The 13,806-nt window shown below is 48.5% G+C and overlaps 4 protein-coding genes across 4 annotated transcripts; 3 read left to right on the top strand and 1 right to left on the bottom strand.

Moving 5' to 3' along the window:
- Window positions 1-322: 322 nt before the first annotated feature.
- On the top strand, window positions 323-4,147 carry ARB_03507 (DNA repair protein Rad18, putative; the record flags this gene model as incomplete). Its single annotated transcript, XM_003010206.1, has 11 exons — window positions 323-407; window positions 464-854; window positions 948-1,434; window positions 1,496-1,729; window positions 1,787-2,352; window positions 2,410-2,506; window positions 2,571-2,836; window positions 2,894-3,550; window positions 3,607-3,709; window positions 3,779-3,937; window positions 4,004-4,147. 11 exons carry the CDS (start codon window positions 323-325, stop codon window positions 4,145-4,147), a joined length of 3,189 nt encoding a protein of 1,062 aa, XP_003010252.1.
- Window positions 4,148-5,682: 1,535 nt separating this feature from the next.
- ARB_03506 (uncharacterized protein) lies at window positions 5,683-7,091 on the top strand (the record flags this gene model as incomplete). Its single annotated transcript, XM_003010205.1, has 2 exons — window positions 5,683-6,219; window positions 6,279-7,091. The coding sequence occupies 2 exons, from the start codon at window positions 5,683-5,685 to the stop codon at window positions 7,089-7,091; spliced, it is 1,350 nt and encodes a 449-aa protein (XP_003010251.1).
- A 3,001-nt stretch (window positions 7,092-10,092) lies between these two features.
- Window positions 10,093-11,547, bottom strand: ARB_03505 (uncharacterized protein; the record flags this gene model as incomplete). Its single annotated transcript, XM_003010204.1, has 3 exons — window positions 10,093-11,124; window positions 11,199-11,377; window positions 11,442-11,547. 3 exons carry the CDS (start codon window positions 11,545-11,547, stop codon window positions 10,093-10,095), a joined length of 1,317 nt encoding a protein of 438 aa, XP_003010250.1.
- Window positions 11,548-12,010: 463 nt separating this feature from the next.
- Window positions 12,011-13,637, top strand: ARB_03504 (uncharacterized protein; the record flags this gene model as incomplete). The annotated part of the gene is made up of 2 exons (XM_003010203.1): window positions 12,011-12,988; window positions 13,050-13,637. The coding sequence occupies 2 exons, from the start codon at window positions 12,011-12,013 to the stop codon at window positions 13,635-13,637; spliced, it is 1,566 nt and encodes a 521-aa protein (XP_003010249.1).
- Between the last annotated feature and the right edge of the window lie 169 nt (window positions 13,638-13,806).

Below are 13,806 nucleotides of genomic sequence, written 5' to 3'. Positions count from 1 at the left end.
TAGTAACCAGCTAGTTAAACCAGGGATACACGCAGAAAACAGCGCGTATGACCATAAATGCAGGATCTTTGTCTTTAGTTACGCCTTGAGGCTCGAAACAGGGGCATCTCAGCACTTCGGCCTTACAAAGGGTGGCATCCGAGCAATCTAACGAGATTTCCCCAACACGCGACGCGCGCAACAAAAGTCAATCAGCGCAACGAAGTAACTAACTAGATGAATATGAAAAAGCGACCACCACTTCAGCAACATCGCCGGAACGACAGAAGAGAAGAGACTTGAAAGCGTTGATACCTGCGGCTCCGGACGTTTACGGACAGCCATGAAACGAGGACAGAGCATTGTTGAGCCCGGCTCCAGCAGCGAGGGCGGCGCCAGCACAGTTAAGAGAGGACCATCTCATCACCGTACCGGAGCACGGCTAACTTGGGAATCTGATAGAATAAACGGCCGCGGATATCAGACGTGCTCGAAGAAGAAGACGCTGCCTCGTCCGGCTCGGATAGTTCTAGCAGCTCCGGCAGCTCCAGCAGCTCGCCGTCAGAGGCAGAAGAAGAGGACGCGGAGGAGGAAGAGATCGGTCTTCGCTCGACTCAGGTCATCCACGAGAAGAACTCCCGGAGACAGGAGAATGTGGCGGCAGAGCATGGGATCATAGAGCGCGTCGACTGCTACAATTTCATGTGCCATGAGCACTTCTCGGTCGAGCTGGGCCCGTTGATCAACTTCATCGTGGGCAAAAACGGGAGCGGGAAGAGCGCCATCTTGACCGCACTCACACTCTGTCTGGGAGGAAAAGCGTCTGCTACAAACCGTGGCCAGAGCCTTAAAAGCTTCGTCAAAGAGGGCAAGGAGTAGGTGATGCACTTTTAGCTCTCTTGGGGGTGCTACATTTTGCTAATGTACTATGTCAGGTCCGCAACCATCATCGTGCGCATAAAGAACAGAGGAGACGGTGCCTATCTACCAGATACGTATGGAGAGTCAATAATCGTCGAACGTCACTTCACACGCTCTGGCTCAAGCGGTTTTCGTTTGAAAAGTAAGTCGGGGACCATTATCTCAACAAGGAGAGCGGATCTAGATTATATCACGGACTACTTTGCGCTGCAGATGGACAACCCTATGAACGTGCTCTCTCAGGACATGGCCCGGCAGTTTCTGAGTACCTCAAGTCCTGCTGAAAAGTATAAGTTTTTCATGAAGGGGGTGCAGCTAGAACAATTAGACCACGACTACCACATGATGGAGGAATCCATAGACCAGCTTCAAGTCAAACTCCACGACCATCAGGAACAGTTAAAGGTCCTGGAATCTAACAGGAACAACGCAAGGGCACGACTGGCACAGTCTGACAGGCATGAGAGTCTAAGAGCCCGGATTCGACACTTACGATCACAGACAGCCTGGATACAGGTAGAGGAACAAGAACGGGTCTGCCATTCCCCCTCCTTTGCTTTGTGTCCCAATTTTTTTCTTTCAGCAAGCTAACTAGCCACAGATTCGTGATTCTCTCGTTGCCGAAATAGCAGAAACAAGAGCACGTATTGAGCAGCTAGAATCCGAAGCTGAAAATCGTGATGCAGAATTCCAGGCAGCTGATCAAGAAGTCAACGAGGCAAGAGAGGCCGTTCGTGTAGCTAAGGAAGCCCAAGCTGCTATTGATGATAGTAAAGCGGAAATCAAGCAACGGTATGATGAAGCCGTTAAAGAGCGGACAGGTCTCCAGGTGTGTCTCCTACCTAGCGCTACCAGGTATTAATATAAGTACAATGGCTAATATAAGAGGAAGGCCCAACAAGCGATGATCAGGGAGCATATAATGGACAATAAAAGGACAATTGCCGATACTGAAAAGCAAATCGAGGAGGAAAACGCGAGGCTTGAGGCATTGAATGGCGGTGCTACAGCAGCAAAACTCAAGGAACTTGAAGAAACGAGGGCTGCTGCGTTGACCGCTAAAGAAAAATACAATGAGCATAAACAAGGTGCCGAAGATTTACAGAAAGCCGTCTCTGAAGCAGACGAAGCTGCCAGCAAGAAAAGAGGGCCGATAGGGATGAAGAAGACCGAGATCACTGATGCGGAAAACCAGCTACGAACATTGATGAGAGATAGTAGAGACCAACAGGACGGGTTTAATGAGAGAATGCCCTTGCTTCTGCGGGCGATTGCCGCTGAACAGGGATTTGACCAAGCACCAGTTGGGCCTCTGGGCCAACATGTACGCCTTTTGCAGCCCAAATGGTCTTCCATCCTGGAGAATGCATTCGGCACAACACTCACGAGTTTTGTGGTTACTTCAAAACGAGATATGAATGTCTTGTCTGGAATAATGCAACGGGTAAATTGGTGGGTTGAGGAACGCTATGCAAACTACTGAGCTTTTCGCTAACGTGTATTTTGTAGCGTCTGTCCAATATTTATTGGGAATTCACAAGGAAGGATTGATACCACGAACCATGAACCTGATTCTAAGTTCGATACCGCACTGAGAGTACTAGAGGTTAGCTTTTTCTTATCACTGTAAAGATCACTTTTACTAACTACCTCCGCCCGGCCCAATATAGATTGATAATGATATGGTTCGCCGTCAATTGGTGATCAATCACGGCATTGAGCAGATGCTACTGATTGAAAATGTTGAAGAGGCATCAAAAATTATGTTTGATGGCGCAAGGCCAAGAAATGTCAGACGATGCTACTGTATAGATTCTAGGGACAGAAGGCGAGGTATCCATCTTGCCTTTAATCGAACCGGAGACCCAAGCCAGTCTCCTATTCCTGCATTTACTGGAAGACCTCGAATGAAAACGGATATCGATATCCAGATAAGGTAAGCCTAGTCCTGACCCGGTTAATGCAACCCACCTGGTTACTGACTCATCTCTAGACTGCAGCGAGAAGTCATTGATACCCTCAAACGTGACCTTGGACGGCTTGAACAAGAATACCGTGCTGCGGTCCAGCATCTTCAGCGACAAAAACAGTTGCTCTCTATTCATAAAAACCAAGAGCATGAATTATCCGTCGAGAGTCAGAGGGCTGAAGATAGGGTAGATGATCTTAAAGAGGCAATTGACAAGGACAGAAACCAGGATGGACGGCTCGAGGCCCTAACTTCGGCCTTGAGAGAAGCTGAGGAAGAACTGAAGCTACACGAACGTTCATTTGAAGATTGCGTCAACGCAAGGGACGTAGCAACAACCAAGGTAAAGGAGATAAAGAGGGAATTAGCTGCCAAAGACACCGAAATATCTCGTGTTTCTGAGGATACCCGTAAAGCAGAGAACGAGCTGTCAGTCAAGGCAAATAAGAGACATACGGCGCTCGTTGGCAAAAATGATGCAATCGCCAAAACAGACACTGCTAAAGCACAGGTTACTCAGATTGAGCGAAAGCAGGAAGATACTGCCACTCGAATTGCTGACTTCATTCAAAAGGCTAGCATGGTTTCTCCCAGGGTCCCGATTGATGCAGGGGAAACGGAGACCAGCCTTGCAGAGAAGCTGGAGAGGCTGGATAGAGACCTCAGAAGATATGATTCACAGTACGCAAGGCCAATCCCACGGTCACATAACCTTTTTTTACTTACAGTTGTTTTAGGATGGGGGCGTCAAGGGAGGAAATTGCCGCCGCCGCGGCGGAAGCAGATGCAAAATATGAGCGGTCACAGAACGAGATCGTCGGTTTTAGAACACTGGCACAGGTATGGAGTTATTATATATTGTTATCGGCCTCACCCAATTTTCTTCGCGTGGCTGCTCACCCGTGGTAGATGCTCAAAAACTCTCTGGTTCACCGGCAAGAAAGATGGCAGAAGTTCCGAGCTCATATTACGTCACGAGCGAAGATCCAGTTCATCTACCTTCTCAGTGAGCGAGGCTTTAGAGGAAGACTGCTTGCAAATCACAAGAAGAAACTATTAGATGTTCAGGTAAGGAATTCTTTGCAACGTACACTGAAGCAACTTCCCGCGTTCACTCTGCTGATTTGCTTCTAGGTTGAGCCAGACAGCACCAAGGATAGCATCAGTCGAGGAGCGAAGACTCTGTCGGGAGGAGAAAAGTCGTTCTCGCAGATATGCCTTTTACTAGCCCTATGGGAAGCTATGGGTTCCCCTATCCGTTGCCTGGACGAATTGTAAGCCGCCTTTTGCGCCTCATTCGCACCATCTGGTCTTCCGCTAATGTACTCTAGTGACGTCTATATGGACTCGGTTAACCGAAAGATGGCAATTGACATCCTGGTAAGTTTCTTAAGACGTGTTATTATAGTACTTTTACGCTTAACCACCTAACTTTTTTATCTCTGGCACTAGATGTATGCTGCTCGATGCTCAGTCGGGCGCCAGTATATCCTCATCACCCCCGGGTCTAGGTCTGAAATCACCGCCGCCCCAGACGTGCGTGTAAAAGAGTACGTTCATTTTGCCACTCTACTTTGCTCTGCGCATGCGCTCCCTGATACTCACAGCCATTGCTTTCTATCTAGGCTTGCTGAGCCCGAACGAGGCCAGCGTACGCTCTCCTTCGCCCAGTAGCTAGCTTATGGCCCTAGGTAACCAGTCATGCAACCCGGACAGGGCCCCCTCCATCTTGTATATATAGCATCATCTAACCACCCCTTCCCGCCGTGTACATAGCCTATTCTATTCTCCCTCCTATCTCAGCTGCATCACTGCCCGTAGTCCGCTGCCACCAAGTCTTCGTTCACTCTCCCAGTAACTAACTGCTTAACTACTTAAAATCTTGGCGCACGGGCCAAGCCCTTTTCCCTCCTCCGTGAGTTTAACCTCAAAAAGCCAAAAAAAGCTTTCTCACCTTCTTTCGACCTCCAAAAAACCGACAAAACAACAGAAACAACTTCGCCCTCACGCACACACAACACAACACCCTTGCAGCCCAACTATCTCCGCTGAATTTTCACCCTCAAAAGGCCATATCTCAGCCTCCTGGAACCTCCGTGTCCTCCCAGATCACACCCGTGTTTACCGAACAGTAGTTACGGTCAGGAAAAACTCTCAAACACACCACCCCCTCTCCGCACTCCAACAAGCCGCGCAACTCCTTCGTCGGCTGAGCACACGAGAAACGACTCCAACGCCGCTTTCAAGACACTCACACTAACGATACCAGTAAGGCCTCGACCTTCCTTACGCGTTGTTACCTGCTTTTGTTCGCTGCTTACAATCCCCGCTATAGTTACTTTTGAAGCCGTTTCTTGACCCTAGAGCTACGTCCACCTTGTTCGAAGACGTAGACACGCAAATACCCATACGCACCCTTAGAAATACACAATCTCGACGTGACCTGATCCCTGTTGCTTTCTTCATAAACCCCCCGCCTTTACAAAATCGCCTACCATGACCGACGCTCTTGCTGCTCAGCTGAACAACACAAAGCTAGGGTTCGTATGGCGCCATCATTGCACAATCGCAGAACTTTCACTTACTCTACCCCCAACAGTGATAGTAGCACGGATAACAAATGGAAAGAACAATTGAAAATCCCGGCTAAGGATACGAGAGTACAGACCGAAGTAAGAGCTGTCCCTGGGCTGATTGCCACTATGCTAGTTACGGATATTCTCTTCTAACCCTGTTGTTTTGCCCGCAACTAGGATGTTACCGCTACTAAGGGTCTGGAATTCGAGGACTTCTATATTAAGAGAGACCTAATGATGGGAATCTTTGAAGCTGGATTTGAAAAGCCGTCTCCTATCCAAGAGGAAACTATCCCCGTCGCTCTCACAGGTCGTGACATTCTTGCCAGAGCGAAGAACGGAACCGGAAAGACAGCTGCCTTTGTTATTCCAACCCTAGAACGCACCAACCCGAAAATAGCTAAAACCCAGGCCCTTATACTAGTGCCTACCCGAGAGCTAGCGCTACAGACATCACAGGTTTGCAAGACGCTTGGAAAGCACCTTGGCATAAATGTCATGGTCACAACCGGAGGAACCGGTCTACAGGACGATATTATCCGACTTAACGACACGGTTCACATCATTGTTGGAACACCTGGCAGAATTCTTGACCTTGCTAGCAAGGGCGTTGCTGATCTATCGGAATGTACTACTTTTGTTATGGACGAGGCGGACAAACTTCTTTCTCCTGAGTTCACTCCAGTTATTGAACAACTCTTGACCTTTCACCCTAAAGACCGCCAAGTTATGCTCTTTAGCGCCACTTTCCCGATTATCGTAAAGACTTTCAAGGTATGATACACGTCCGTTTCTTTATCACTTGTGGCAATCGCCTAATACACATGCTTCAGGACAAACACATGCGAAACCCCTATGAAATTAACCTCATGGATGAGCTCACCCTCCGAGGCATAACGCAATATTATGCATTCGTCGAAGAGAGGCAAAAAGTTCATTGCTTGAACACTCTTTTCTCCAAACTCCAAATAAATCAGTCCATCATATTCTGCAATTCGACAAACCGCGTTGAGCTTCTCGCTAAGAAAATTACCGAACTTGGATACTCCTGCTTCTACTCTCATGCGCGCATGCTGCAACATAACCGAAACCGCGTGTTCCACGACTTCAGAAACGGCGTATGTAGGAACCTCGTGTGTTCAGACCTCTTGACTCGTGGTATCGATATCCAGGCTGTGAACGTGGTTATCAACTTTGACTTCCCCAAGAATGCCGAAACATATTTGCACAGAATTGGTCGTTCCGGACGTTTTGGGCATCTTGGCTTGGCGATCAACCTGATTAACTGGGACGATCGATACAACTTGTACAAGATCGAACAGGAATTGGGAACTGAGATCCAGCCCATCCCTCCGTCCATCGATAAGAAACTATATGTTTACGAAACGCCAAATACCATTCCTCGCCCCATCTCCAACAACCCCTCAGAGGAACAAAAATCAGCTGGCCAGGAAAGCCAGCCTCGTCGACAAACCACCAACCCATCCAATGGCCATGGACAGTACAGCTCCAACCGCGGGCATTATAGCCGCGGCTCATACCGCGGTAGTCGTGGCTCCGGCCAGCGCTCAAACAACCCTGACAGCTCTAGAGCAGCCGGAAACTCACAAGCCAATGCTGCCAATTCAGGAACCCCTGGGTCCTAATCGAACGTGTTTGCTATGCATCTATTCGTTTATCTGCTTTTTCTTGTTTTCTTTTGTTTGTTATCACTCACGATCCTTTTAACGCTTACTCTCTCCCATCCTCCACAAACCCACCTCACTATACCCACCTTCCCCCCTCCCCTCTTTTTTCAAGCAGTGCATCTTTTTTATTACACTGCTATCACCACCAGCACTACCAGCATCCAGAAAAAAGAACCCCAGCCCTTTCTAATTTTTCATGCACCTTGCAGGATCTTCAAGCCATGTTGATGCTGCAGGCATTGTATCATATTTTTCCCCTATCCCGGGCCACTCCAGTCTTCACGCTATTACGGCACACAGCAAGGCCCTTTGACACTGCTCTCGTCTTATCGGCGCTTACGTCACTTCCAGAGCCGATCTGCCTCCCTAATACACCTGTGACCCTTCTTGAGACACTACTTACCGGAATGTCGACCATCAACCGCGTCTCTGACAAGCCTTTTGAGAAATCAACATTTGAGGCCCCGTCAATGCTATACTTATACGACTCGTCCCAGACTCAACATGCCTTTGCCTAGGCACCATCCATTCCACCTTTCGCTTATCAAGGGTTCGTACAGACCTACTTTCGCTATCATTCCGACCCTTGTGCGGACCATTTGATATCGAAGGCCAGTGGAAGGACAGCTCGCACACAGCGACAACGAACCAAAGCAAACCAAAAATTAAAATAAAAAAAGGAAAAAAAAAGAAAAAGGAACGAAATGAAAAAAGAAAAGACAGAAAAAAAGACCAAAAAAATATTCAGGGGTCACTACTTGATGTTAGCAGGGTTGCTCAACTTCATGGTGAATCCATACTCTACTGTGTTCATCGCACTTGTACCCTAGATCACTGACATCTAGTCAATGCCATGTTTAGTTTCCTCTGAGTACTTCTTCTCCTAGCTAATAATCGCCCTCGTAGATTCTAGCACTGGTTACAGATTAAAGTATAAGGCAGCGTACCGTACTCTGCTGTGTAGATCTTGATACAGACGACAACGCACCTGCCGGTGTGAGAGCATTGTACCGCCCACGCCCAATAGTTAGATATAGCTTATGGCCTCGCATCTATGCGGGCATGCAATTAGTTATTGCCTATGCTATACGCTGTATCAGTGTATAGCTAATACACTCCGGAGTTTGCTTTTTGGTTGGTTACGGCAAGCCAACTAGTTAGCGCGAGTCAAATTCGTCCATCACATCGAAAAGCTGGCAGCAGGCAAAAGCCGAAGAACATCCCACCAGACACACCGGTCAATTGAGCAGCGATGGCGACCAAGGAGAACGACCAGAAGCTAAAGGTACGCCACTTGTCTCTGTCCATAAGTGTCGACGTTATCAGCTAACTTCCAACGGCACAGCCGAGCAGTCTGCGGTCCATCATCGCTGGCTCGACAGCTGGAGCTGTTGAGATCTGTACGTACTCTCCCCTTCTCCGTCTACCATCAACGCAATAGCTACCTAAAGAGGGCCTTGAAATACACTGCTAACACCTGCGATAGCAATCACTTATCCTGCAGAATGTATGCTATCACACCCTTCCAGAGTATAGATGCTGCTGCCCATGCATGATTGCTGACCGGACGCAACCCTTACGTATCGCCGCAGTCGCGAAGACCAGAACCCAGCTCAACCGCCGATTAGCGGACGGCAAGAAACTACCATGGCCTCCGTTCGGACGGGCGTGGTATGCGGGATGCACGACGTTGATTATTGGTAACTCGATAAAGGCCGGCGTTCGTACGTTTAGCCCTCCGCGATGACTCGGTTTCGGCTGGTTCACCACTTACCCTGACAACCTGATAGGTTTCGTCGCGTTCGATGCTTTCAAGTCCCTCTTAAAAGATGAGAACGGAAAGATATCAGGCCCAAAGACTGTGATAGCCGGGTTCGGTGCTGGATTTACCGAGTCCCTCCTAGCAGTCACTCCGTTTGAGAGCATCAAGACGCAGCTGTACGTTATACAACCACATGGCCGTCCTCCTGGGAATTAAATTCAAGGCCATACTAATATACCGACAATAAACAGCATTGATGATAGGAAATCCGCTAAGCCACGGATGCGTGGCTTTTTGCATGGAAGTGCAGTTATATTCCGCGAGCGAGGCATCCGAGGCTTCTTCCAAGGATTTATACCCACAACTGCGCGACAAGCAGCTAATTCTGCGACGAGATTTGGGAGTTATACGACCATAAAACAGTTTGCGCAGGGTTACATAGCTCCCGGTGAGAAGCTCGGGACCCTGAGCACCTTTGCCATTGGTGGGATGGCTGGTCTTATCACAGTGTATGTGAATCAATATTTTTAAAAGACAGTTCCAGAGCTAGGAAACTAACAATAATATCTAGCTACGTTACCCAGCCTCTAGATACTGTGAAGACACGGTAAGACTATTCATATCCCCAGAGGCATTTGGAACCAATATATGCTAACATGGCGTAGAATGCAATCGCTGGAGGCAAGGAGTAGCTACAAGAACAGCTTTGACTGTGTGGCAAAGATATTGAAGAACGAGGGAATATTTACCTTTTGGTCTGGAGCCGTTCCACGTCTTGCTAGACTGGTGCTAAGCGGTGGCATCGTTTTCACTATGTAAGAACATTCATCAACTCCTCAATCCATCTATGACTGTTACCATGAGACTAACATGTGGTTGAAAAGGTATGAGAAAACCATGGAGGGTCTTGATTTGCTGGATCCCGAAAGAAAGTACATCTAAAATTTTTATATCATGTTCCATGGCTGCGGTCCTGAATTGAGGAGCTAGCTTGGTTATACTGAAACAAATCTAGAGCTTCCGCTCGTGTATATTCTACGTATAAATAGAAGGACAAAGATAGACTGTTTATGTTTCCCTGTCCGTACTCTACTTTGAAAATAAAGCCCAAATAATGTAAGCTTGAAATCAATATGCTGTATATGGGTATTATATATTTATTATACAGTGTCTATATCATTGTCTCGCTCTATACCATCAAGCAGTAGCTTTGCGAGAGGATTTACCATCAGCAGTGGCAGCTTGCTGCTCTAGACAAAGGGCCTCAACTTCCTGATCTACAAGCCAGCTCTGAACGCTCTCCATGATCTTCTCAAGGTTCTCACCTCCATCCATGACCTTGCCAATATTATGGACTGTCATGCCGCTCCGGTGGTCTGTACATCGACTCTGTGTGAAGTTGTATGTACGGATCTTATCTCCTCTGCCAGTCTTGTTGACGCCGCCCATGGCACCACGACGTAGTTCCATCATTTCCTGTTCTCTCGCCTCTCGTCTGGCTTGAGCTAACTTGGCTCTGAGCAATAGCCAGGCCTTCCTGCGATTCTCGTGCTGGGAACGGGAGTCCTGCATCGAGATGACTGTTCCGGTAGGAATATGTGTGAGCCGCACTGCGGACTCAGTCTTGTTGACATGCTGGCCACCAGCACCACTGGCTCGGAATTTCTCAGATTGCACATCTTGGGGGTTGACGTAGTAATCTGAATTCGGATCATCAAAGTTAAGGGGGCTGTCTTCTTGGTTGCTCTCGGGAAAACTGGGCAGTATCATAACGCTAACCGCACTCGTATGGGTTCGCCCCTTTGCCTCTGTGGCCGGCACTCGCTGAACACGATGCACTCCTGCCTCAGTCCGTAGTATGTTATAGCTCCCAGGGGTTTCGACTTCCATCACCACTTCAGACAGACGCTCCTCTGCGCCCGCGCCGACTCCGTCCTCTGCCTCCATTTTTATGATTGTAGTTCTCAGGCCTCGGCTAGAGCAGAACGATGTATACATGCGGAGCATCTCCGCAGCAAATAGCCCTGCCTCGTCACCTCCCGCCCCCGGACGAATCTCGATCAGACACGGCATATCGGCAAAAGGATGTCGAGGGATCAAAGCCCGTTTTAATGTAGCGGATAAGGATGATAATGTCCCAATCGTTGTTGTTATATCATCTTCAGCGAGGGATTTAAGTTCCGTATCGGTAGACGGTTCATCTATCAGGCCCTGCAGCTCCGTTATGGACTGGAAAATGGCAGTGAATTATATTAGATACCGTGTAGATTTTTCACATTGTAGCCGCATATACCAGAGCATACCTCATGGGCTGTATCCCAGTCTTTTAATGCATTGGCAACTGGCGCAATCTCTCCTATCCGTTTTGCAGCAGCCCTCTCGAAGGACTCTGCCTGTTTTGCCGTGAGGGTGGCATGTTCCGCAGCTAAGGCTCTCGCTCTGTTTAACAGGATAGGAGACAATTCAGCTTCTTTTGGGGTTACTATAGGTGTGTGAGCTTCTAGTCCCGGTTATGACACGGATATAAGGACGAGACCTCGACTTACCTGCAGAGCTATATCTTCTAGACACTGGAACAATTCTGCTAGACTGCGCTAGCCGTACACTTCGTGAGAAACACCGCAGGCATGTCCATGTTGAGCTTCCTAGCATCACTCCAGGGGCTATTATATCCTCCCTATATTGTTCCTCTGTCGTAAAAAAAATATCCCCAGCAATTGCTTCGTTCTTTATTTTTTTTTAATTGCTTCTACTTCTTTCCGTTTTAGGACTGCCAGGAATTCAATATCACATGATCTCGGATAATTACATAACCCTTGCTCCCAAAGAGGACTAGCTCCGGGCGTCCGGCAATAAGTTCGGGTTAACTAAATGTCCGAAATGCCGATGAAGCCACCTTTTCCATTCTTACCCTTTTGGGACGCCTCTTGAAGATAATATGAAAGTTGCCACGAAAGCGTCGTCGTCTTTTTTCCTTCAAACTGTTTAACTTGTCAATCGTTTGGGTTATTGAGTCTTGCTTGTGGCGTATTGCGCTGGTATATTTTGCTTGTCCCGGCCGCTTGGTGGGAGTTCTCGTTTGGTCTGCTTTGTTCTCTTATCACGCACCGCTATCATGATCGTTCGATTCCGGACGGTCGCCTTCCTGCTGGCCGTTATTTCATCTGCAAACGGCCTGAAGCCTTCAGATATTCCACCCGATACCCCGGTCTCCTCGCTGTTATCCTCTGCAAAGACCCATCTCGCCAGTGGCTCCCCCGAAGATGCGCTCCTCTACTTCAACGCCGCTATCGACAAGGATCCCTCGAACTACCTATCCATATTCCAGCGCGGAGCTGCCTATCTATCCCTTGGAAGACACTCTCGTGCCGCAGATGATTTTAACAAGGTTCTCCAGCTTAAGCCAGGCTTCGAGGGGGCACTCTTGCAGCGTGGAAAGCTACGGATGAGATCTGGCAACTGGACCGGGGCTAAGGAAGACCTCCAGGCTGCAGGCAAGCCAGGTGAGGGCGACCTCGTTCAGCTCCATGAGGCTCACGTTGCTGCGGTGGCTGCAGAGGAGGCAGAAAAGAAACAGGACTGGGAAACATGCGTGGCTCAATCGAATATCGCCATTACGAAGGCCATGGGCTCCCCCGAGCTTCGACGGACGCGAGGAAAGTGCCATTTCGAGAGAGGAGACATTCAGGAGGGGATCAATGACCTGACCAGGCTTACGCAGCTTTCTCCAAACAATGTTGACCCTCATCTCCAGGTTTCGGCGATGCTCTTTTACTCTCTAGCGGACACCGAACGCGGGATGGACCAGATTCGAAAGTGTCTTCACTCCGACCCTGACTCCAAGATTTGCAGCCGTTTGTTCAGAGGCGAAAAGAGGAATTCTAAGCAACTTAAGAACCTCGACAAGTTGCTGGAAACACGGAAATTCCACAAGGCCGCTGAGCTCTTGGTAGGGACCAAGGGCGAAACTGGATTGCTGGAGGACATTCAGCAAGACGTCAAGTCTGCCCAGGAAGATGGATATATTCATCCCAAGGCTCCCAACAATCTCTATCATTCCTTGGTGGAGAAAACATGCGAGACATATAGAGCTGTATGTGGTTCTTTACCTTTGTGTTATTTTCTGAAAGACCAGCCTACTAACCATTGACTAGATGAATTCCAAGCGAAAAGCGCGGCCATACTGTAGCCAGTGTCTTGATTTCAACCCTTCATCACTCCACGGTCTCCTGTCCAAGGCGGAAGAACAAATAGACGCCGAACAATACGAAGCTGCCACCCAGACGCTGAAAACCGCGGATGAGCACCACTCCGGCTCTCAGGAGATTCATACGCTCATGCAAAAGGCACAAACACTACTGAAACGATCGAAACAAAAGGATTATTACAAGGTTCTGGGGGTTGACCGCGATGCAGATGAGGCCACAATCAAACGGGCTTACCGCAAGCTCACAAAGAAATTCCATCCCGACAAGGCACGCAGCCAGGGCATACCCAAGGAGGAAGCCGAGAAGAAAATGGCGAGCATCAATGAAGCCTACGAAGTTCTCTCTGACCCCGAGTTAAGGCGGCGATTTGACCATGGTGATGACCCTAATGACCCCCATGGAGGCCAGCCACACTTCAACCCCTTTGCTGGCGGACACGGAGGATCTCCGTTCTTCTTCCAACAGGGTGCTGGAAACCATCACTTCAAGTTCACACAAGGAGGCTTCGACTTCCAAGGGGGCTTCCCGTTCTAGACTTTCTTTCCTCTTGCTAATGATTTATTTTAACTGCATATTTACTTCTGAAACTCTTCTTCGCTTTTTTTTTTACTGGCCCTTTTCCTCTGGTTAAACGACATGCATCCTATTCATTTTGAGCTGTACTTGCTATCACTTGACCGTCCTGTATTCTTTTTCTTCCTCT

Source organism: Trichophyton benhamiae (genome assembly GCF_000151125.1).
Source record: "Trichophyton benhamiae CBS 112371 chromosome Unknown Abenha-G-c-38a07.r1, whole genome shotgun sequence".
NCBI lineage: Eukaryota > Fungi > Ascomycota > Eurotiomycetes > Onygenales > Arthrodermataceae > Trichophyton > Trichophyton benhamiae.
This window is presented reverse-complemented; position numbering and strand designations above follow the sequence as displayed.